The 22,750-nt window shown below is 36.4% G+C and overlaps 1 protein-coding gene across 6 annotated transcripts in view; it reads right to left on the bottom strand.

The window, feature by feature from the left end:
• Positions 1 to 22,750, bottom strand: part of FOCAD (focadhesin) — a 327,680-nt gene that overhangs the window by 191,666 nt on the left and 113,264 nt on the right. For all 6 annotated transcript variants that reach the window (XM_030919606.1, XM_030919604.1, XM_030919601.1 and 3 more), the window contains one exon: positions 21,896 to 22,153. In XM_030919606.1, the coding sequence (XP_030775466.1) occupies positions 21,896 to 22,153 (258 nt within the window). The remainder of the gene's footprint in view (positions 1 to 21,895; positions 22,154 to 22,750) is intronic.

The raw sequence follows: 22,750 nt of genomic DNA, 5'->3' as shown, positions 1-22,750 counted from the left end.
AGCTACTTAGGAGGTTGAGACACGAGAATTGCTTGAACCAGGAGGCAGAGGGTGCAGCAAGCTGAGGCTGTGCCACTGCACTCCAGCCTGGGCGACAAAGCAAGACGCTGTCTCAGAAAAAAAAAAAAAAAAGAGAGAGAAATAATGATATTTCCAGATAAACAAAAGCTGAGAGAGTTCATCATCACTAAACATGCCTTACAAAAAATCTAAACGTAGTCCTGCAAGGTGAAACAGAAGGGCTCCAGACAGCAACACGAAAGCATATGGAAATATAAAGTTTCCTGGCAATATATAAACAAAGAATCCTATAATATTGTAACAGTGGTGCATGAATCACTTTTAATTCTGGTATAAGGTTTAGAAGCCAAAAGTATAAGTAACATTAAAAAAAAAAAAAACACGTGAATGGATGAACTTTATTAAAAAGATGCAATTTGTGACATTGGTAACATAAAAAAGGAGGGAGAAGTAAAAGAGTAGTTTATGTATGTATGTGACTGAAGTTTATGTAACTTGTTATCAGCTTAAAATATTGTTAGATATTGATGTAAGTCCCATGGCAACCATAAAAAAAATACACATAGAACATGCACAAAAGAAAATGAGTGGCTGGGTGAGGTAGTTCACGCCTATAATCTCATTACTTTGGGAAATCAAGGTGGGTGGATCACTTGAGGTCAGGAGTTCAAGACCAGCCTGGCCAACATGGTGAAATCTCGTCTCTACTAAAAACACAAAAATTAGCCAGGCATTGGTGGCACACACATGTAATCCCAGCTACTTGGGAGGCTGAGGCAGGAGAATCACCTGACCCGAGAGGCGGAGGTTCCAGTGAGCCAAAATCGTGCCACTGTACTCCAGCCTGGGTGACAGAGCGAGACTTTGTCTCAAAAAGAAAAAAAAAAAAAAAAAGTAAAAGAAAAATAAAAAAAGAAAAAAAAGAAAAGGAGTGAGGAATCAGGGTCACTACCAAATCAATGAAACATGAAAGAAGACATCAAGAGAAGAAACAAGGGACCAAAAAAATGCTATAAGACAGACAAAAAACAATTAACAAAAGGGCAATAGTAAGTCCTTTCCTACCACTAAGTACTTTCAATGTAAACGGATTAAACTGCTCAATCAAAAGGCATACAGTGGCTAAATGGATTCTGAAAACCCAAACAAGATCCCACTATAATGACGTCTACAAAAGAGTCACTTTAGATTTCAGGACACGCTAGGCTGAAAGTGAAAGGATATTTAATACAAATGGTAACCAAAAGACAGCAAGGTTGTCCATATCAAAAATCATCACAAGAGAGAAAGAAGGACATTATATAATGATAAATAGGATAATTCACCAGGACAATATGATAATTATATATACATATATATATATATGCAACCAACATCATAGCACCCAGATATATAAAGCAAACATTGACAGAACCAAATGGGAAAATAGAAAGCAATACAGTAATAGTAGAAGATTTCAATATCCTATTTTAAATAAAGGAAGGAACATCCAGACAGAAGATCAATAAGAAAACAGAGGACTTGAACAACACCAAGTGATCCTAATAAACTCACACAGAACATTCCACCCAACAGCAACAGCGTGTTCTCCCTCAGGTGCGTACAGAACATTCTCTAGGATGGATCACATGTGAGATCACAAAACAAGTCTTAAAAAATTTAAGACTGAAATCACACTAAGTATCCTTTCCAACCACAAATTAGAACCATAATGAGATGTCACCTCATACCCGGTGGGATTAACATTATCAAAAAAAATAAGAAGTGTTGACAAGGATGTGAAAAAATTAGAACATCTGTGCACTGTTGGTGGGAATGTAAAAAGATGTGGCCACTGTGGGAAACGGCATGAAGGTTCTTCAAAAAAAAATTTTTTTTAATCTACTTTATGATTGATCTTGAGGTTATTTATGCAAAAGAACTGAAATCAGGATTTTGAGGACATATTCACATTCCCACATTCATTTCCTATTATTCATAATAGTCAAGGGATGGAAAAAACCTAAATGTCCATCGGTGGATGAATGCATAAACACAGTGTGGTATATGCATACAACGGAATATTATTCAGTCTTTAAAAAGAAAAATTCTATCATGTACTACAACTTAGATGAAACTTGAGGACATGGTACTAAGTGAAATAAGCCACAGAAGGATGAATGCTGCATTATTCCACTTACATGAAGCATCTAAAGTGGTCAAACTCTTAGAACAGAAAGTAGAATGGTGGTTGCCAGACAGTCAGGGAGGGAGAAGTGGGGAGCTACTGTTCAATGAGTATAGAGTTTCAGTCATGCAAAGTAAAAAAAAGTTCTAGAGATCTACTGTACAAAAATATTCATATACTTAACAATACTGTACAGTACACTTAGAATTTTTTAAGGTAGATTTCATGTTATGTGTTTACCATATTCAAAAAATCCTGGGATTGTTTTTTAAGAGTCAGAAGATATCTTATCAACTTCATTTAGTTTAACAACTTTATTTTACCGAAGATTAAACTGACGCCCAAAGAGATTACAAAGTTAGATGATGGCAAAACGTGGATAGGAGTTCATGTCTCAGTTCACTCCTCCAATCTACCTTGGCAGACTAACAGCAAAGATAGATTCCAACCTATCTATAACAGAAACAAAGAGCCATCATGCAAGTCTTCACCCCATAAATTGGACAAAAAGAAAAAAACAAGCAGGAGAGACACAAACCAGCATCTCACTGAAATCAAGCACACAAAAAACAGAGTATAAAAATTCAACTCTGGGTTCAGAAAAAACATACATGTTGGCAACACTTCAAGAGGCTGCAAAAAAAGAGCATAATTTTTCAGACAGTTCTATAATGAAAATCATAAGTAGTGTTATCTACTTATAAATTACGAGAAATAAAAAAGGACTTTGTTACTATTCATCACGGTTAGAAGATGAGACAATATATAATGTTTATAACTATTCCTCTTTTTAAAAAATACGATAGCTCATACTTTATTACTATATGAGATACATAGTAATAAATCAGTATAAATAGAAAATAAAGTTATCAGTGGAACGAAATAATTCAAGATATGATCATCCAATGGAAGTGAGAGGTAAAACTCCAAAGCAGTATCTGCTTTTAACTTTTCAGAGTCATGTTTTATAAAACTAGACCTGAACTACAAAAGTATATTCTTAGTTCACATTTTACCCATAGCCTTAGATTCAATAAATGCTGACTCACTTATCTTTGCATAAGCCCTTGTCCTGAGGAAAAATTGATCTAAATTCTATATATACAAGTGTGTTTGCCATTTTTAAAAGAATGGTAAGATAATAGTGTCTATTCAGTTAAATTGAAAAGATAAAACATAAAATATAAGAATAAATATGCTTGCATGATATATACAGAAACATAATTCCTTAATAATTTAATATTGGAAGAGACTTTTAAAATGTATTCATTCTATAAAAAGTGACATAATAAATGATTAAGCTTTTGAACATTACTTAATTCTACCTTCCTCAATTACTTGACATTTTTACTTATGATGTTTGCTTATTATTTAAATAGTCCATTGGAAAGAAGTTTATTGACAGAAATGCTGAAAAGCTAATTATTTCCTCCACTTACAAGGAATCTGTAGGCATGTAAGTAACATCACACAAAAAAAGGTAAACAGTATAATCTTACTCTTCTAAGATTCAAATTATATTTATATACTAACATTATAATTAAAGAAGTATTCTAGAGTCTTGAAGTTCAACCTTTGAGAGTCAAAAAAAGTTCAAGGAAAGAAATGTACCTAGAATAGCAAAGGCCCCAACCAGGCAATCTTTCGATAGTGATATATCACTCTAGCCTTATTCCAATCCAGCTTGGGCATCTGATCTGTAGTGATTCCTTGAATAACAACAGCTAGCATTTATTGAAGACTAACTATAACATTCTCTTAAGCACTTTGTAGAAAATCATGATTATCACCATGTTTCAAATGAAAAACTGAAGCTTGTACTGAAGTTAGGACTATATCAAAGCAATCTAACACTAAAACCCATGTGCTTGCCACTTAGCCATACCAAAGTCAGGGATGACATCTTATTCACCTTTGTGTCCCTAGTTCCCAGCACACTGTAAGTGCTTTTAGAGTATAAATTATGTCTAATTTATCTCTTCAAATTATATAAGCAAATGGATCTTATAATAATGTTGCAACGATTTGATTCTATGAACAAATACTAAGAGACTACTATCTGCCAATAAAGGTACTCCAAAATATATTCTGATCAAATTAACTTAGAATCAGAAAAATTTACCCATCCAATAAAGGTTACTAGGATGCCAAAAACATAAACATCATCAGAATCTGAGGTATAAATTTCCTAGTATGTAGAAAATAAGGTCAGCAATACAGGAGGTTCAAGTATGGAAAGACACAGAAAATATTGCAGACTAGAATAAGATAAACTCAAATATCGTATCACTTGAGAGGTTTGATATAGAAGAAAACCACAACCCTTCCCGGCCTAAACTTTATTCCCAGGTGAGTCTCATTAGCCATCTGAATATTATCTCTCAGAGTCAGAAAGCTTATTTATTTAGAAAACAGTATAAGAAAACTTAAATCATGATGTAATGGTTGGCTACATTACCAATATGTAACTACCAGTAGGGAAAAAAGGAATATAATCAACAGTTACATCCATTGCTAACATTCTGAAACTTACATAAATGATAACTATAGCAACTGAATTCCTGTATCCATAGAATTTTCTTCTTGAACAAAAGTAGTTACACATTTCTGCCATGTGAGCTCTAAATCTTTGGCCGTCTGACTGGTCAAATAAAAGTTAAAAGCCAATGTCCTATAAGTAAAGTACAACGTATAATTAGGTGCAGACAATTTCTACTATTATGTCTCTCATTGGTAATGTGTTTTACATTTACACTGGATGGAGGAGTTTGAAATCCCTCCAACAATTAGATATTATTAAATATAGCTCATCTAGGTAAGCAATTATGTAACTAAACCAGATAGATTCAATGTTTGGGGGTTTAATAAAATAGCAGATTTATCAAAGAACCCATACATGTTGCTTGCCATAATTCAATGCTGAAGGAATTCAGTACACCCTGTGTGACTTCAATGGGAAAGAACTCTAGGAAGCTTCCACTTGGTGTCTTCTAGGCTTTGCCTCATGAACCTTTTCCTTTGTTAATTTTGCTTTATATCCTTTCACTGTAATAAATCTTAAGCATGGTTACAGCTCTATGCTGAGTCTTGTGAGTTCTTTTAGAGAATCACTAAACGTGTTAGTCGTCTTGGGGACCCCCAAACCAGGATCATTCCACATTTTGCTTTAAAAGAAAGTGGCAATTAAGAAAACAATGGTTTCTAGGATTTCTAAAAAGAATAACTTCTAGAGTATTCCAATATCAATAATAAACAGAAAACTCTCCTATGAGTTACATATCCAGCCATCAAAAATATGTGAGGGCCAACTCTACACTGGGCTTGTGTTAGGCTTTGATGACACAACTGACAAAAGATGGTCCCCTGTCTCAAGTAGTTAACAGTCTAGTTAAGAAACTCACAACTATAATCTCAAGCACTATTAATTGAACAACTTGAACTCAACTTTAAAGATTAAAAGTATAAAAAATAGTTTCTATAGACAGAAAGCAAGTCAAAAGAACAAGGAAACATTTTAAGATAGTCTTCGATGTGTACAAAAATAAACAGTATAGCTAATGATTGATTTTTATTGTTCAGAGGAAGAGAGAGATTCTAGAGCTAGGATGCCCAATACAGTCGCCACTAGCCACATGTGGCTATTTCAATTTGATTAATCAACTTGATTAATTTAAATCTGAATTTAAATTAACTAAAATTAAATACAATTAAAACTTCTGTTCCTCAGTCACACTAGCCAAATTTCAAGGACTTAATAGTTACATGTGGCTAGTGGTTACCATATAAAACCGCACAAACTATAGATCATTCACATGATAGCAGAAAATTCTTTTGGACAAAGCTGTTCTAAAAGGCTGAGATGACTGAGAAGGCCTCAGATGTATGCAACAACGACAAAAGCTTGGACAACTTAAATGTCTATCAGTATGAAAATGGTTACTACATTAAATTGTTGATACGCTGTGAACACCAGCAGCCTCCAAAACCCGTAAGTTAGATCTGCATAAATATGGTAAAATAGCCATAACGTCTTGATGAGTGAAAAAACTACAAAGAAATATGTGCAACATAATGCTTTTGTGTACATTTCTGTGTATACATTTTTTGGGGGAACATATGAATATTGTACATACTATTTCATTGATTGGATATTTTACATACTACTATTATATGTTACATATTTAAAGAAGTTACTTTAGTAAAATAAAATGTTATTTTACTAAAAATTACTTTCAGCAAAAATGGTATGACTAAAGTGGATGTTAAATGGCCAAAGGACATAGAACTACTAGGTAGCAACGTAGGAAGTAGCTAAGCCGGCCATAGCACCTAGCAAAGGCTCAGTAGAAGAATGAGACAGAGGATAGATTTCCTGCCCAAAGATGACAGTCGATGCCAGGAGACAAAGTCTAATCATGCTTCTCCCCTGCCTCCCCGATCAGCTTATTTTTCAAGGCACATCTATTCCCTCCTCCTGCTCACTGAACCTTGTGTATGTTCCTCCTTTTTTCAACCTAATAGTTCAACTATTGACACACAGAAAATATTCACACCCATAAAATATAATGTTTAAGGATAATAAGGTAATTACCTGCCCCCTTTCTAGGCAAAAAATACTCGAAGTACTGTTTGCCACTCTAACTTTGTGCACACCTTTATTCCAGTATACTTAGGGTCATAGTTACTCATTCTCACACACTAGCCTGTGAATGCCTTACAGGTGGCAAACCTGCCTCTATTCTTCTTGTATTTACCCAGGAGTATAAATGTAACAAGAAGTCAGTAAATGTGAGCTGAACTGAACTTACCAATAACTGAAAAAGGAAGACAAGGTTAAAAAAGTGTAGGTATTGAGGCTGGCTACTTCTGCCACCAAAAAATACCTGCCAGACATTCCATTACGCTTTTAGTACTGACATGAAAACCCCATTTGAAAAACTCTTGTTCTTGACCATTTTAGGTTTCCGCTCCACTGCAGAATCTGTGAGGCTATTTCTAGCTAAGTAAACCAATAAGGAGTCTTCCTTTTTTTTTCAGACAGAGTCTCACTCTGTCACCCTAGAGTGCAGTGGCGCCATCTCAGCTCACTGCAACCTCGGTCTCCCGGGTTCAAGCGATTCTCATGCCTCAGCCTCACAAGTAGCTGGAATTACAGGTGTGCATCTCCATGCCTAGCTCATTTTTTCTATTTTTATTAGAGACAGGGTTTCACTGTGTCGGCCAGGCTGGTCTCAAACTCCTGGCCTCGAGTGATCCGCCCACCTTCACCTCCCAAAGTGCTAGGATTACAGGTGTGAACCACCACACCCAGCCTAGGAGTACTTCTAGATACATATTTACATTTATATTGAAAAAGTGAGCACTGGGAATTTTTACTACCTTTACCGTTCAACACAGTAGCCACTAGCCTTATATGGCCACTGAGCATTTGAAATGTAGCTAGTCTGAATCAAGATGTGCAGTGGGTGCAAAATAATACCAGGTTGGGAGGCTTAGCACAAATATATATATAACATGCTTCAGTAATAATTCTTATGCTGATTACATAGTGAAATAATACTTCAAATACACTGGGTTAAACAAAACATATTGAAATTAATTTCACCTATTTGTTTTCACTTTTTAATGTGGCTGCCAGAAAACTTAAACCTATGTATGTAGCATTTTACTTCTATTAAACAGCACTGTTCTCTATCTCCTTTTTGCCTCTAAATGTTGTTTAAAACAGGCACGCACACACACACAGATAATAATTAATGTCTCTTTTTTGATGTACTTGGGGAATAAAATATGATGATAGCCCCAGAGGGACAAGGAACATGTCATCTAGCTAAACAGTCTAGCACTGCTCCTGGAATATAAGGTAGCAGACAAATAATTGTGAAATGAATTTAAAAAGCTATAAAAATCAACTATAATTTTAATAATACATAGCTTTCATCAAACACTGACTATAAACCAGTACTATACTCTGGATTATCTCATTTAATCCACACGATGAATTCAATGAGGTGGGTTCGGAAAACAGGTATTTGTAGAATTATAACAGAATCTCTAATATATTTTGAAATATTACAAGAAATAAACCAATTCAATTTAATCTATGCAGACTGTTTACACAACTTTCTTTAAACAATAAATCTTTCTTGAATGCCTCTTATCGCATGGTATTATACTGGGTGCTATGACACTAAGAGAAATCACAGGTTAGTGCAACCAAAATATTAACAGGTATAAGCTAAATCCTGCTACAAATAAATTCCACTATAATTATCCCACATATTACCAAAATATTAATAAACCTAATAGCTAACAATCTAGTGACAGAAAATGCTTGCTCAATCTAGAAATGATCATTAATAGATGGAATTCAATGTAAAAAACTAGCATTTACATGGTACTTTACAATGTTTTTTCATGTACAGGATCTTTCAGTCTTCACAATGCCCCTGAGGGAAAGGTATTATTAAAGGTTGGGTGGGATCTTACAAGTACTTAGATTCATTATTTGATGTATGAATGCTCCCTATCAAGTTTTAATTTGTGTTCTGTAGCTTGTCTTATGGTTAATGCCTAGAATTTTTGAGGGGGAAAGGGAGAATTTTAGACAAATCTCCTACAAAATTAGTTCTGGGTTCCAGATTCCTAGCATCTTCAGAAATAACAACCTTGGGCTGAACAAAGCATGCAGGTATAATTTTAAAATGTCTAAGAGGCTGACAGAGGCAGGCTCCAAAAACTTGACATTTGAGGAGGCAGGAAGCATTCAAATTTAAAATAATGCTTCATATAGAATAATTTAAATAGTACCCATCAGCAGTAAGTCATCGACATTGGGCTTCTTTCTGAAAACATATTTACTAGGGCTCAAATCTTGGATCACCTTGAAAAATAAAGCAGTATTTGGTACTCACTAAATGGTCAACTTAATTTTTAATGAGTAAATGACATGGCAAGAATGGTCCAGGTAGGTACTTGTAAATGCTAAATGTCTGGGTATGTCTTCATTGGCTTTTGAACAGTTTCAAAGAGCAGACATGAGGATTCATTAGCTCTTAGCACATATGAACCTGCTCCAAAGGCAGCCAAGAGAGTTGCCTAGCAACAGTGCATTTTGCATCTCTCATCATCCCCAAAGATGCTGCTGCAGCAGCAGCTAGGTCAAGCCTCTCATTAGCAACCTGACAAAGGGTTTCTATCTCCTATTTTACAAAATTATTTTTATTTCCAGGTGAAGCTCAAATATCTATGTATTATTCTTTCTGACAATGTATCCCCTTTCCCCTATTCCTTCATCTTCCCAGCCGCCATTTCAACAGATATGTTTTAATGAACCCATCAAAATACCTGTAACAAAAGCAGACACTGAGAAATCTAACAGAATTTATATGCTTATGCACATCACTCTAACTGTTCCATATCTTTTGGGCAATAAAATAAGAAAGCTTTAGAAGAAACAGGGGGGAAAGATGCTGAAATCAAATACTGGAAGGAAGAGAAAGTCAGGTATCTGACCTCAAAATTAACAAAAAAAAATTATCCAAATCATTTGCAATATTATTGCTGAACACTTTGTTTCTTTCTTGTCCCCACAAAAACAAATCCCAACCATATAGCATGATAGCAAAAAGGCAGAAAATTCCAGAGTGGTAATAAATTATAACAAATGAATTGACAGTTTACAACAAATACAATCCATTGGAAAGGAACTCTGCTTGCCACTTGAATAACTGTGTTATAAAGCTTCACCTCAGATCAATAGCTATTCATTAACTTCTGAAAATATTTCTTAAAATATTTACTGTTCAGTATGGTTGCCATGCAGAACTAAAAATATATATTCACATAATCCTCCTTATATACATTCAAAGGCCCTTAAAAGAAAATAAACAAAATAAGCAGATAGACTTTTCACTTCACGTATCTTAAAGTGCTTAATCTTGATTTCGACATAAACCACATCCACCCTCGTGTCTGGGCTTTCATGCTATCGTGAATTTCCCTATGGAAACTATTATAGAATGTGCATGTTACAAAAGACAAAGTGTGGTCCTAATAGACAAGGATTAAGAAGGATGTAATGGGAAACATTTAAAGGCAATTGTTATCAAACCAAATCAAATTAGGTAAAAATTTTTTAAGTAATCTGAAAGGAATAATGTGATTTTTCCCTGTGACACCCCCCCCACACAATTTTTTTTTCCAACGTGCAAGCAGCAAAGAATGAATCTTCAGAAGGATTTCCCAGAAGGGTGTCATTTACCACTAAAATATTTCATTCCAGCAGTTGAAAGACCATAAAAGGGTGAATGTCCTCCAGAGTCTCTAATAACGGTAATAGATCTTGTGTTACTATTCACCAGTGACCTCTCAGTCAGGTGATTTAATTTTTCCCCCTGCAGCATGGTTGGTTTCACACACAGTGTAATAACAGTTTTTGCACAACAAGACAATTCATCCGATTAGAAGGACTGTGTTAAGTCTTTCATGAACAGCATGTGTCACTATAGCTTCAGCCAGGGTTTGATTTAAGACAACGTAGTATATGCATGCATGATTCTTCATTTTTCTGCTGTTTTAAAAATGATCCCAGGACTTTCTTTAGCAATTTTGCAGACCATTGCCTGAAACCTCCCTGGCTTCAAAAAGTAACTAAGAACCCATCAAATGTTCACTGAGTACTTTAAAACAGGCACCAAAAATTCTCTATCAAGCTAGTGAAATTCCACTACTGTCTCAAAGGGGAAAAACATGAAAAGGAACAGAATGGGCATACCTGATTATCGCAAATACTTTTTTTTTTTTTTTTGCTTCATGATATTTCATCAATTTATCATTAATTTTAAAGACATATGACATCACCAAGGAAAGCTTAAGCTAAAGTTAATTTTGAGACTTCTACTTGTAAACCTCAGGAACACACACACACAAAAATTTAAAGTGGAAACCAAAGGAAAAGATGTGAATCGAACCCATCTTCTGGCAATCTCTACTATAGTAAATGGTTTGGCATTATCAATCAGTGCCCACTGAAGCCTAAACGTGAGATTATCTCCACATTTCTTACTCCCACACTGATGAGATTAGGAAGGTTAAATCCAGAATCTCTGTGGCAAAGGGCCACAATGGTAACTGACAGCATTCTCAGGGGTCCCCTTAACCTTACAACCTTTAATTGATGCTGATAGGGTTGGCTTCCCCACACCACTTCCATCTCTGAATCTGCTCACCCTAGGGAGCAATGTCAGCACTCCTTCAACTCTGAGTTGAGTTTCTTCACATCGAACAGGTCCCAAGGGGATTAACCTACTGCTCCATAGCAAGGAGCCCAACCTGCAAGATTAAGTTCTCTTTAGACTCTTGATGTACGTGAGATGCTCTCCTCTGTTCCACAATCCTTAGGATCCTGCTTCTTTCAATAGAGTCCTGTACACTCCTCTAAGCAGCCCTATCGTAAGAGATCTGAAAAAATTCCCCTAGAGTTCTCTTGCTCACGTTCCCTATGTTCTGTCAAAGGGAACACTAACACATCTTTTACTTCAACAAATTCTAGCCATATAAGCCAATCCCTATACTGCAGTACTCTCTCCTTCACTTCCACTATCAAAACAACTAGGCAGACCATCACTCCCTTTTCAATTTTTCAGGCAGTCACCAATTCACTGTATCCATTTGTCCACCCCAACTACAAGGGATACACATTAAGCTGAATTGGAGAGACAGAGGCACGGGGGCAGGTAGAAGGCAGGCTGAAGTCTCAGTCACTAGGCTTGAGATAATGAGCTACCACTTGTGGCACTCATAACCCTCTAGCAACTTTCTCCAGCAATCTTCTCTCTTCCTTTCACCTGTCCTCTCATTTCCTAAAAACAAGGCATCTATAGTATTTCAAGCTGAAGGATAATTCCATAAGTCCACTTAAAGCAGATCAAGCTGCACCTTTACCATTAAAAACTGAATACAATTTGACACTAAATAAAGCAAAATGTCACCAGTATAATTATTATTAATAATAATTCATACTACCGGAAATAATGAAAGGAGGCAATATGGAATTAGAGAAAAATGTTAAAGAAATAAAATTCTATTACTTCCACATATACACTGTAACAAACTAATTAGCCAAGTGTTACCAAGTACCAGTCCCTGATGATCTGTTAATGAATAGATAATTCGACCATTTTAAATCACCACATTCATTGTACCAAAGCAAGTGAGCAAATTCAAACTGCCTAAAAACAGTAGCTTCAACACCTGCTTATGTTTTAACTCAGCCTGTATCAAATTACCCTGAGCTCTAAATTAATAGGATTTCATTTAATGAAATTTTACTGCAATCCAACCTAACCTAAACCCTGTCCCTGGACTCTACAGTGCTTCATCTATTAGTCTGAATAATATATGACAATATTGGAAAATAGTTTATTTGTTCTAGGACAGAAGTAGCTACATCTAATATATTTTGTGTTAATTAAGTCAACAACACACATATCAAAGCCCAAGAACTGTCCAAGGTTACTAGGAGGTAAAAACAAGTAAGACATGATTTCCCTTGAGAAATTCCTTTCGTGAATTCTAAATCTAATTGTATCTACTAAAAATTCCCTTTGAAGATAGCTTACATTCAGGATAACTACAGGACACTTCAAAAGGAAGTGTAAAGACATTTTGTCCTTACTTATCTTATTCAGCTTTAGTGCTACTTGATTCTCTAATAAAAAAAAAATTCAAGTTATATATATTTTTACATGCTTGCTTTCTTTAGAGACAAAAGGAAAAATACACAAATTGTTTTAATGTAGAAGTAATCCATTCTCACAAAAAAAATGGTAACAAGCAAGAATGACAGGACACAGCTTCCAAAAGTCCAATCAATACAACACAAGCCTGCCAGGTAGAAATCATCCCAAATCACTTCTTAAATACCTGCCTGGCTCCACTTAGGTTGTAACCATGTCTACCCATTTGAAATACATTTACATCCGAGTGCCCAACTTCATTACATTAGCTGTCCTGAAAACTTGCCTAAGAGTCTATTATAACATCTATCGTGAAAAGCTCAAAATCGTCATTGATCAGGTAGAAGCACTGTGTGCTCAACAGACAAAGGGACTGCACTTGAGACTTTTGGCAAAGGAGTTAACACAGCTGTCCAACTTCAGGCATTCTGGGGTTGACTTTTCCCACCAAATCCACCAAATCATAACCCATCATTTCAATCACAGCTATCACATTCAGCATAATTGTGACTGTGTGTGACTGCCTTTCCTTGACTCTCCAACAAGAAAATTAACTCTGAAATACAACAGAAAAGTACTGCTGATGAAATTATGGTTCACAAAGTAAAGAACTAACACAGGACCTCCAGATATGTATTTTATTCCACTGTTTGCTCAAAAATGGTACTCAAGGAGGATCATGTAAACGTCAAGCATAAAATAAAAAAATGGCCCCTATTATGGCTTTTTACAGGGTATATCCTGTCTTCCCTATGCATTATGAGTGCCTCAATAACTGTATTTGTATCCTAAATTCCAACTAAAATGTATATTGCAGGGCAGGCGTAGTGGCTCACGCCTGCAATCCCAGCACTTTGGGAGGCCAAGGCGGGTGGATCACTTGAGATCAGGGTTTCGAGACCAGCCCTAATTACACACATAATTTTATTTCTTTTCTTGAATTGATAATGGCCAGAACCTTCAGATGAATACTAAAACTGATGTCAGACAGAATTTTTTCATTACTAATTTCAACGGAATTGCTTGCAAATCTGACTTAATCATTATAAAATCTTCTCTTTGTCCCATGTAAGGCTTTTCACCTTGTATTCTATATTATCTATCTTGGATGAACATATTAAGAAATGCTGTGTCTTTTTTTTTTTTTTTTTTTGAGCTGGAGTCTCGCTCTGTCACCCAGGCTGCAGTGCAGTGGTGCTATCTCGGCTCACTGCAAGCTCCACCTCGCAGGTTCACGTCATTCTCCTGCCTCAGCCTCCCGAGTAGCTGAGACTACAGGCACCTGCCACCACGCCCGGCTAATTTCTTGTACTTTTAGTAGAGACAGGGTTTCACCGTGTTAGCCAGGATGGTCTCGATCTCCTAACCTCGTGATCCACCTGCCTTGGCCTCCCAAAGTGCTGGGATTACAGGTGTGAGTCACCGCGCCCGGCCCAAAACATGCTGTGTCTTCTTAATCATTTATCTAGCTTTTCGTTTTCATCATTTAATTTTCAATTTCAGGTCTATCTCTTGAAAACCATACACAAGTGAATTTTTTTTTTTTTTTTTTTTTTTTGAGACGGAGTCTCGCTGTGTCGCCCAGGCTGGAGTGCAGTGGTGCGATCTCGGCTCACTGCAAGCTCCGCCTCCCAGGTTCCCGCCATTCTCCCGCCTCAGCCTCCGAGTAGCTGGGACTACAGGCGCCTGCCACCTCGCCCGGCTAGTTTTTTGTATTTTTAGTAGAGACGGGGTTTCACCGTGTTAGCCAGGAGGGTCTCGATCTCCTGACCTCGTGATCCACCCGCCTCGGCCTCCCAAAGTGCTGGGATTACAGGCTTGAGCCACCGCGCCCGACCCACAAGTGAATTTTTTAAACCCAATACGAGCCTTTCTTTGATAAGGGAATCTAATTCATTCATAGTAATTGTGGTAACAGGAATACTTGAACTAGCTCCTAAAATCTTATTTTATGCAATATTTGTCATTTTTAAACATTTCTTTTCCTTTTGTTATATTATTCGGAAATTATAGAAAACCAATTGTTACTAATAAAGTAACATTTAAGCTTGTTTTCCTATCGACATCTAGAACTACTCAGTTCCCAAAAAACATTCTAGTCTATCATGTTCTCACTCTTCACACTATCAATACCACTATTCACCCCCAGCCACTTCCCATGTTTTTTTTTTTTTTTTTTTGAATTTTATCAAACATTTACTTATTTTTTTAATTATTTTTTTATTTTTTATTATACTTTAAGTTCTAGGGTACATGTGCATAAAGTGCAGGTTTGTTACATATGTATACTTGTGCCATGTTGGTGTGCTGCACCCATCAACTCGTCAGCACCCATCAATTCGTCATTTATATCAGGTATAACTCCCAATGCAATCCCTCCCCCCTCCCCCCTCCCCATGATAGGCCCCGATGTGTGATGTTCCCCTTCCCGAGTCCAAGTGATCTCATTGTTCAGTTCCCACCTATGAGTGAGAACATGCGGTGTTTGGTTTTCTGTTCTTGTGATAGTTTGCTGAGAATGATGGTTTCCAGCTGCATCCATGTCCCTACAAAGCTGGAGGCATCATGCTACCTGACTTCAAACTATACTACAAGGCTACAGTAACCAAAACAGCATGGTACTGGTACCAAAACAGAGATATAGACCAGTGGAATAGAACAGAGTCCTCAGATATAATACCACACATCTACAGCCATCTGATCTTTGACAAACCTGACAAAAACAAGAAATGGGGAAAGGATTCCCTATTTAATAAATGGTGCTGGGAAAATTGGCTAGCCATAAGTAGAAAGCTGAAACTGGATCCTTTCCTTACTCCTTATACGAAGATTAATTCAAGATGGATTAGAGACTTAAATGTTAGACCTAATACCATAAAAACCCTAGAAGAAAACCTAGGTAGTACCATTCAGGACATAGGCGTGGGCAAGGACTTCATGTCTAAAACACCAAAAGCAACAGCAACAAAAGCCAAAATTGACAAATGGGATCTCATTAAACTAAAGAGCTTCTGCACAGCAAAAGAAACTACCATCAGAGTGAACAGGCAACCTACAGAATGGGAGAAAATTTTTGCAATCTACTCATCTGACAAAGGGCTAATATCCAGAACCTACAAAGAACTCAAACAAATTTACAAGAAAAAAACAAACAACCCCATCAAAAAGTGGGCACTTCCCATGTTTTAATTAGCTAGGATTTTAGGTCCAGGGAGTTATCCTGTTTTATGTTTTATATAAAAAATTATTTAACATTACTAATAAAAGTTTCTGGATATTTTGATATCATTCAATATTTCTTCTCTGCTTGCTTAGATTCCTTTTCAATTTTGTATGAATATATTCTTGAGAGTAAGCAAAAAATATTATTGAAATATTGAAACATTATCAAATTCTTACAAATCTAAAAAGGGCTTTATTGCCATTACTCACAAAAGATAGACTAATGGAAAGAAATATGCCAGGTTCAAAATTAGTTTTTTTCATGAAACTGGAAGATAATCCTCCAATGTATTCCAATGCCCAGTGTGCTATTAATGAGAAATCTAAGGTCAATATAATTTTAAGTAAGTTTTTCTTTTCCTATTCTTCTCTGAAATCCCTTATGATTTTCTCTTTATCCTTGAGGCTCTGGAGACATATTTAGGTATCAATAAATCACTACTTGTGCTGCTTAGCTTTCAGAGGGTCCTAACAATCTGTAGCCTTCTGTCCTTTTTCAGCTCAGGGAAAGAGTTTTCTGGTGTGTTTTAAGTTTCCATCCTTCATTTTCTCTGTTTCTTTCACCCTAGAATTCCTATTAGAAAGTTGTTAGAACACCAAGTTAACCCTCATTGTCTTTACTTTTTCAATTTCATCTTTTTACTCTATATTATGAAATATTTAGATGAGTATTTTACAATCTCCATAATAATACAAATCTAATCTAATCTAATCTCCATATATACACTACGGCAATCACATTTTTAATTTCTGAAATCTCTTGCTTTCAAATTTCTTCTTTCTCTTAGTAGCATTTTTATATACAATTCAAAAACACATATACAGTATCTTTCCAACATCTCTTAGGACATAAATCGTTTTTACATTACCTCCTGCTCCCTAAGTTCTCTTACTTCTAGAGACAGAAGCTCTGGTTAGTCACATTGTTACATTTTCTCTTAAGTCTGGTGAGCCTTAACTATTCATTTATATTTATGAATCAAGGCCATGTTGGTTGCAGGGAGCTGGCATGTTTTAATTCAAGAGATATAAATAAATGTTTCCTATAAATAAGATTGTCCTTTGATTTGAAGGGCTGACTGTGGAAGGGCTGAAGAATGATAAGGCATGTAAACTTGCTGCTCCACTTCAGGTTGTCTGGCCATGGTACAAGTATGTAGAGGACCAATCCCCACTTTGCCCTTCCCTCTCCACTAAATAAATAAGAAAACTTTTGTTCTAGCAATGATGGACCTCAATGTATTTTCCCTTGAGCAAAATTCCTCCTACCTATTATGAAATTCAAAGTTACCACAAAGTCTGCTCTGATTCCCCTCTCATAGTCCTTCAACAACACCAGAAGCTCATCCCTTGGAGAGTTTTAACCAGAAACAAACCTACTAGTCCCTGATATCAGTTGGAAGCAGATAGACTCCACTGTTCTGAATGCAGTTTTGGACCCCTTCTCCTCAAACTCCACCCCATCCTTTCTGATGCTTCCTGTTCAGTGACACAACCAGACAAACGGATTTTGTTTCAGTACATCAGTAAGTATCACATTCGTAGGGGGTTAACTGAAAAGTTACAATTCCTTCAATGAGAACTGTCAGTAATTTCTAATCTTTAGACCAATCAGAAGTAACGCCCCAACCTTAACACCCAGGAGTCCCAAGAAATTAACACAGAATTACTTCCCTGTGTATAAACTCTAGGCTTTTTGTACACAACCAGGAAAACACAAAAGGGATCAAATGCCAGTTGAAAGCTTCTTATCCTACAGATATATATGTAAGGTTTACAAAGAAGAAATAAATACATTGCCACAGAATGGGGTACATGCAATTTGACCTTGTATTTTGGTTGTGTTTCTCTTCACCTAATTGCTCCATGCTGGCAGGCTCATCCCAATTTTTCTCCAGGCATAATCGATGCTATGGCTACCAGGGAATAGTAGTACACTACTTCTTATCTATCAAGCTATTTATTAAAAGTACTGTACATTCTGGCTTCTTTTTGCTGGTGTGAAGAACATAGGAAGCCGACTGACTTCAGGGGGTAGCAATTCATAGAATTCAGTAACAACAGAACAAAGTACAAAGTGTCCAAAGACTCTTCGTGCAAGTTCTTTTATAGAATATATTTTCTCTTTTTCTCACAGCAGTAACTTACAGATCATTAAATTTCACACATTTCCTATTCATTTTCCATGTTAAAATATGGCTTATGACCCTGAGTAGAACTATCACAGGATTCTGCCCTATAACTCAACTTTTACTATTTGATAATATATGACTTTTCAAAGACCAGCAAGTCATGGCCCATGAACCTAGTCACATAAGTGATTTCAAATGGATCAAATGTGTACACTTTTACACATGTAAAAATACTGAAGCTCTGAAAATGTCACAAAGAATAAAATAATCGAAGATTGCAACTGTTCCCATTATGCAAGACCTTTAACTAGACTTAACAACCAAAATGTAAAAAGAAAATAAAATACCTCAGTGTTGTAAGATGCAAGTAAAAGCAAAGCAAAATAAATAAGCATGACCCTATTCCCACTTCCAAACAAGAGAAAAGCAAGCAAGCAACAAGAATTTGAAAGAGGCACTGAGTTTTGCAAAACTCAATTTGTTAAGACCATCATTGGGGATAGGTTTTAAGGAAGGAACCTGTGGTTCTCTAAAATCAAATTTATGAGCTTTTGCTCTTTGGCATATTCTATTTTATAAATCAGTCAAAAAGAAATTGATACACCTTACACGTAGTATTTAGAGTTATTCCATTGAAGGTGAGATACTAAACTATTTACACTTTTATTTTAGACCAACTCAATTTATCTAAAAATTACTCATCTTTGTGGTTGATGTTCAGTTCAGATACCTAAGCATTTAATCTTACCAAAAACCCTTAAACCTCATGGATAGAAACATAGGAGGAAAACACATTTTTTTCAGGTCTTAAAACCACAAACAAATAGCCTTAATTTCCAAAACAATATAATATTTTGTCAGGTATTCCCTCTACAAATATTTATCAGATACTATGAAGCATCCTATAAGGCTTCTACACACCAGTTGGCCAGAGGCTGCCAGAGACTTCAGGCAGCCTGAGCTAAGACAACTAACTGGCTGCCAGAATGCTGAGAGAGGATAATATCTCAGCACACCTGCCACATATACCACATTTCAGTGTCCCCCAAAAGACAAACTGAGAAGTTCTGCTTTACATTTTTTGCCTATTCAGCACATTCCCACTTCTATGACCAGTACACTATCCTTCCTTTGGGGGACCATTTCACCCCATTCCACATGAACCTGATGGCAGAAACAATTTTAGGACCTGATACTTCACCTACTTCTATTCTACCCAGGATGGCCAAGTAAAGTGCCCCATTATCCCATCATGATAGTTGGTCCAATGTAAACACATGACCTAAGCAAGGCCAATCTGAGCATTCTTTACTTCTCTCTTCCTTTTGAATTTTGAATATAAGCTTATAAGGCTTTGGGCTTCCAGCAAATTCAGAGGAAAGAAACTGTAGCTTGAAAATACTGTCCAGACCATGAATGTCCTAAATACTAGAGGTAACAAAAACTAGAAGAAAGGATTTTGAATGTTTCCAACATGTACATACAAAAATGATAAACGTTTAAGGTGATGGATATACTATTAATTACCCTGATTTGATCATTGCAGATTTTATACATATATCAAAATATCACTCTGTATTCCATAAGTATGTACAATTGTTAATTGTGAACTAAAAATAAAGGGGAAAAAACAGTTTATGGCAGTTTAAGATGATTTTCTGTTACTTATAGAATTTGATCATGCTTGATCAAATTTCCTGTGTGTGTGTATAGATTGATGCAATATATGTTTTATTTCAGTGGTGTAGACAGAACAAGGTAACCCACTGTATAACTTCAAGGGAATCCTTCTTTAGATAATCTCCAGGCATTATCTGCATTAACTATTCTAGCGATTATCCTACCAAGTGTCAACACTGAAAGAAAACATTGGTTAGAAGTAGGATCACTATAGAAAATACAAGGACAGATAAAGCAGAAAGCAAGTTAAACTGATTCACATTATGCATACACCATGAAACAACAGTATTTTGAGTATATTACAAATCCACTTGCAGAATCAGAACAGATGAGGTTAGAGTGAAAACTTTTTGTGAGATATCAGCAGTTGTTTACACAACAAAAAGGAATGAGTATGACAATTTGAGGTTAAAAAGGAATTCCAAATACATTAACTTCATATCTGTTCTTTTTTTTTTTTTTTCTTTTGAGACAGAGTCCCAGGCTGAAGTGCAGTGGCACGATCTCGGCTCACTGCAACCTCCACCTCCTGAATTCAAGCAATTCTCCTGCCTAAGCCTCCTGAGTAGCTGGGATTACAGGTGCACTTCACTGCACCCGACTAACTTTTGTATTTTAGTAGAAACAAGGTTTTGCCATGTTGGCCATGGTCTCAAACTCTTGACCTCAAGTGATCTGCCCACCTCAGCCTTCCAAAGTGCTGGGCTTACAGGCATAAGCCACTGCACTCACTTAACCTCATATCTCAAATAAACACATTTGCCCCTTTTCTACCAGCAAATTTTTTCCTCTAGGAACACATCACTTTTCCATTGGGAGACAGAAGGTTTCTTCATCATTCTTGAAAAGAAACCCAAGCACTAATAAACAGAGGATAACAAAAATGTCAAAACTACTTGGTTAGAAAATCTTTCCTTTATAGGAAATGCATTCTAGAGATTCTATCAATTGGAGAAAAAGAAAGTCACAGGTTATTATGCTAAATATGTGGTTAGTGTAAAAGGCTGGGGAAAGAAGTCTTATTAACACCTGACTGCTTTCTCATTACATCCTAAGTTCTGTGCAGATAGGAAGAAAAATTGTTTACCCTCGTATCCTAGCATGGAGATCTGTACCATACATAGTAAAGAGTCAATATTTTTTTTTTTTTTTTTTTTTTTTTTTGAGGCGGAGTCTCGCTCTGTCGCCCGGACTGGAGTGCAGTGGCCGGATCTCAGCTCACTGCAAGCTCCGCCTCCCGGGTTTACGCCATTCTCCTGCCTCAGCCTCCCGAGTAGCTGGGACTACAGGCGCCCGCCACCTCGCCCGGCTAGTTTTTTGTATTTTTAGTAGAGACGGGGTTTCACCGTGTTAGCCAGGATGGTCTCGATCTCCTGACCTCGTGATCCGCCCGTCTCGGCCTCCCAAAGTGCTGGGATTACAGGCTTGAGCCACCGCGCCCGGCCAAGAGTCAATATTTTTTAGCTTATTAAATGACTCAGGAAAGATAGTATCAAACTGCAAGAAGTTAAAAAGATATTAATGTCTATTGTATAGGCTCCCTTATCCTGAACTGATTAATCTGTGTCCACTTTAAATGATCAACATTAGAACTAATGGATATGTATCTTGGAATAGGTTCCAAGAGTTGGCAAAAGCATTACAAAATACCAAATCCACCAAAAAATTGGAAGAACCAGAATAGCACCATGTGCAGATTTCCTTGCAAAGTATGCTTCCATTTAAAACATGTTTGCATCATTAAGTATACATCAACTCAGAGTAAGGAAAAAGAAGAAAAAAATGGAAGGATAAAGATAGCAAGAAAAAAAAAAAAAGAATCATCAACCCATAATTTAAAACTCTGCTGCAAATAATCCACAAAGCAGGAATCATCTACAATTCCAATGATTAAGCTTTTTTCTCATTATTGTTCCATCATTCTCTTGCTTTACCTGGGAGGAATCTGCTTGGGCTAATTCTGTAGTGACCTTCAGTATTTGGTGAAGATTCTGTCCTTTGTCTTCAACAAGGAGGTGAGCCAGCAGAAGAAAAGCAGGCACAGGGATCACAGTAGTAATAGGAAGCAATGACTCTACTGAGGCCAACCAGTCACTTGCAGCAGACGAGTCTCTCATTACTTCAAGAATCCTCCAGGCTGTAAATATTGAACCATACACACTGGTTACAGGCCACGCAAGCTTGTAGGAGAGCTGAAAAATAAAGACAAGAGAGGCATAAATAAGTGAGATAAATATATTTGTCAGAAATATATTTTTGGCATTCGTATATTTCATTGTAAGATATCACTTCTTCCAAAAAATGAATACAAACTGAATTACTGCCAAAATCTTCTCTGCACATAATTGAGGTAATAGGATTACACAAAGAGAAAAGAGTTGTTAGATGGAACTCTAGAAGAGTTATATCACAACTTTTCCTCATATTTACCATTCATTCCCCATTAAGGCAGAAAATATGAATCAATATACAAGATCCAGAGGCAACTGTGTTTGGAAAAAGCTATTATCACTAAAAAAGTATTCACCAATGAGAAGAAAGATAAAAAAAAAAAAAAAAAATACTGTATTTGCCCAGCTCCAGGCCCTACGCAGAAGCAATTTGGGGCAGATGGCAGACTTGGACTGAGGACAATTCATTTCTGTAACAGACAGTACGTTGATAGGAGAACAAAGTTGGTTCAGCTGGAGCCTGGGAATTCATTAATAATTGTAACTTGTGCAATAGGAAATGGCCTGACAGCTCTAAGCTGAAACAATACCCAGAGATGATATTATCCTAAATTAATC

This window comes from Rhinopithecus roxellana, chromosome 16, assembly GCF_007565055.1.
Source record: "Rhinopithecus roxellana isolate Shanxi Qingling chromosome 16, ASM756505v1, whole genome shotgun sequence".
Lineage (NCBI taxonomy): Eukaryota > Metazoa > Chordata > Mammalia > Primates > Cercopithecidae > Rhinopithecus > Rhinopithecus roxellana.
Note: the sequence above shows the minus strand (reverse complement) of the source record. Positions and strands in the feature narration are given on the sequence as shown.